The following is a 2,727-nucleotide window of genomic DNA, read 5'->3' as shown; positions in this document are numbered from 1 at the left end:
ACTCGGTCACTGTCGGCTGTAGCTACAATCGTGTAGCTACAAACAGGGACGTGGCATGTCTCCACTCATCTTGATACCAACGTGTACATCTGATAGGCAAAGACAGGTACGGGAGTTCGTTCTGACAATGGTGATTCGATGCGGCTGTTCCAGCGACCACTGCGCGGTGAACGAGCGTACTTCCACTTTTGATTGTCTTTGTCTGGGTGGGGGTGGCACTCACACTTGAATGCACGAGTGGCCGTGTAGGTTGGAGCTACTGTGTGCAAACGGACATGAAGTCAGAGTGTTGGGAACTTCTAGCCGGTGACTGACAGCCTAATCGATAGTCAAAACATATCAAAATATGGAAACAACACTTCTGCGGCTCGGACTTTTTTTTTGGTCGAAACGTTGACTTTTTTCATCCCACTATTCACCACAATGATAAATAAGTTAAGTAGTCGTTTCATGTAATAGAATTATTATTTAACACTGTTCAACTTTTCACAATGGTGACACAATTCAAAATAATGAGGCAATGTTCTCTAAATGCTAACCAACTCATAATAACAAAACAATAACCAATTTTGTATCTTGCCTTGGTCTTCGGAAAGCGGCGACATAACTGACGACCGGCTCCGAGACACTCCAGACAGCAAAATCGGACAAACAGCTGCAATGTAGTCGGTATCTAATCGCGCCACCAAATGCAGTGTAGCACCATTTAGAGAGGAACGGCAAGAACACTCTGTTAAAATACACTGTTGTCGAATAATGTGGAGTAACATTAAGTTTTTAGTCGGATATTAAAAAATAAAGCCAAGAAATACATTTCCCGATGCAGCTTTAAAAATATTTTTTTTTGCCTTACAGTCTAGTTGAACTAGGAAATGAGATAAGGAATTGGACAAAACATCCTAAAACTACTCAAAATTGTAACTATCAACTATACTCAACTCACCAGTCAATCGCCTACTGTGTAATGATGACTTCCAGAAGAAAGAGCAGATTAATTCTATGGAAGCGACACTATCGCGAAGAATTAAATTACGAGCTAAAATTAGAACACCACTCCAATTACTCTACACAGATTCAATCAATGGTTTCGGGCGGAGTGGCACGCGGCTGGCGAGGCGTGCACTCTACTTGGTGTCCTTGTCGAGCTCCTGACCAGCCTGCTGGCTGGACCGTCCGAAGTGCAGCTTGCGCGGGAAGGCGGGCGACCGCCTCGGGGATGCCACGGCGACCAGCATGGCGGGCTGGGGAGGCGCGGGCCCCGTGGAGGAGGTAGGCGACACGCTGCCGCTGCCGCCGCTGCCCCCGCTGTCGTCGCGAGGCTCGTACTCTGGCGAGGGCGAGGAGCTGCCGCGCCGCGCCTTGAGCCGCACCATGGTGTCCAGGTGGCGGAACCTGTCGCAGAGGCTACGATGACTGTCACACAACGGCACAACAGCACGAGAATGGGTGTGTGTGATGGTGGAGGAGGGCCCCAGCGGGGCAGCGGCCGGACACCAGCCGGACGACACTCACCTCACCGGCACCTCCGCGTGGTGAGCCTCGTCGAACACGCCCTGGAACAGGAACTCGAGCGGCCAGCTGATCCACGTCGCGCTGAAACAGCAAAAGGGTTTGCGGTGAGTGGTGAGTCGGTGCGGGCGCGCGAGAGGCAAGGTCGCCTGCAGCGTGGGCCGCCGAGCCGAGCAGGCGTGCGCGGCGGGACTGCCTACCCCCGGGTCCACAGGGGCTCCTCACACTTACATCGGCTTCTGTATGGTGATGTTGCTGGCGCTCTCCACCTCCGGCTCGTCGTTCTCGACCTCCTCGATGTCCTCGATGTCAGCCTCGGAAGAGACTAGCCGCCGTTGACCGGGCACCGCTTTGGCGATCTTGGGGTTGTAGATTTTGGGGTCGGACACCATCCGCACGAAGAAGGACCGCTTGTAGGCCAGCGTCTCGCGCCGTTTGCGGTCGTCCATGATCTCCGGAGGCTCGCCGTTCATTTCGCCGAGGAGACTCGAGGCCACCTCCGTGATGACCTGCCAGGCGTGCTCTGGAACCAAAAGTCCCGGTGCACAGGCCCGCGTCTGACAATACTCATCGGGGCGGGGCAGCGGCTGGTACTCACCCACGTCTTCCTCCGTGGCATTCTGAGCCGTGACGCAGAACCGGATAATGTACTTGTCCACGACGGTGGCGGGCACCATGTGAAGCCGCCCTGAAGCGTTGATGCTGCTGAGGAGCTTCATGTTGAGCTGGTCCGTGCCCCGCAGGCGGAAGCACACCAGGCCGAGCTGGAGAGTGGAAAAGGAGTTCTCGTGACCAGGGTCGCATAAATCGGCAAAACTATGCACTGCCATCGACACGGACCTTGACCTCGTTGCAGACCTCGAAGCGGGGGTCCTTCAGCACCCGGGCCTCGAAGCTCTTGGCCAGTTTGATGTGGTGCCGGATGTACTGGCGCAGCCCCTCGATGCCATACGTCCGCATGACGAACCACAGCTTGAGGGCGCGGAAGCGCCGGCTCAGCGGCACCCCCCAGTGGCGGTAGTCGATGGTGGACTCGGAGTAGCCGTGCTGCAGGTACAGCGGGTCGACGACCAGGGCCGAGGTGAGGCGCAGCCGGTCGCGCACCCAGAGACACGAGCAGTCAAAGGAGACGAGCAGCCACTTGTTGGGGTTGGTGTTGAACGAGTCGGCGTACTGGACACCATCCAGCAGGGACTGCGGGCAGGGGGCAAAAGCACG

General features: G+C 55.7%; 1 protein-coding gene across 3 annotated transcripts in view; it reads right to left on the bottom strand.

Annotated features, from left to right (window-relative positions):
• Positions 1 to 446: 446 nt before the first annotated feature.
• Positions 447 to 2,727, bottom strand: part of LOC113208915 (aromatic-L-amino-acid decarboxylase) — a 17,507-nt gene continuing 15,226 nt past the window's right edge. For 2 of the 3 annotated variants that reach the window (XM_052271653.1, XM_052271654.1), the window contains exons 7-11: positions 2,350 to 2,703; positions 2,108 to 2,273; positions 1,741 to 2,032; positions 1,513 to 1,593; positions 447 to 1,404 (exon numbers count right to left, since the gene is read on the bottom strand). In XM_052271653.1, the coding sequence (XP_052127613.1) occupies positions 1,125 to 1,404; positions 1,513 to 1,593; positions 1,741 to 2,032; positions 2,108 to 2,273; positions 2,350 to 2,703 (1,173 nt within the window). In that variant the 3' untranslated portion in view covers positions 447 to 1,124. The remainder of the gene's footprint in view (positions 1,405 to 1,512; positions 1,594 to 1,740; positions 2,033 to 2,107; positions 2,274 to 2,349; positions 2,704 to 2,727) is intronic. The other variant, XM_052271655.1, reaches the window with a different exon arrangement.

Source organism: Frankliniella occidentalis, unplaced genomic scaffold (genome assembly GCF_000697945.3).
Source record: "Frankliniella occidentalis isolate FOCC.00 unplaced genomic scaffold, Focc_3.1 Scaffold168, whole genome shotgun sequence".
In the NCBI taxonomy this organism is placed as follows: Eukaryota; Metazoa; Arthropoda; class Insecta; order Thysanoptera; family Thripidae; genus Frankliniella; species Frankliniella occidentalis.
Note: the sequence above shows the minus strand (reverse complement) of the source record. Positions and strands in the feature narration are given on the sequence as shown.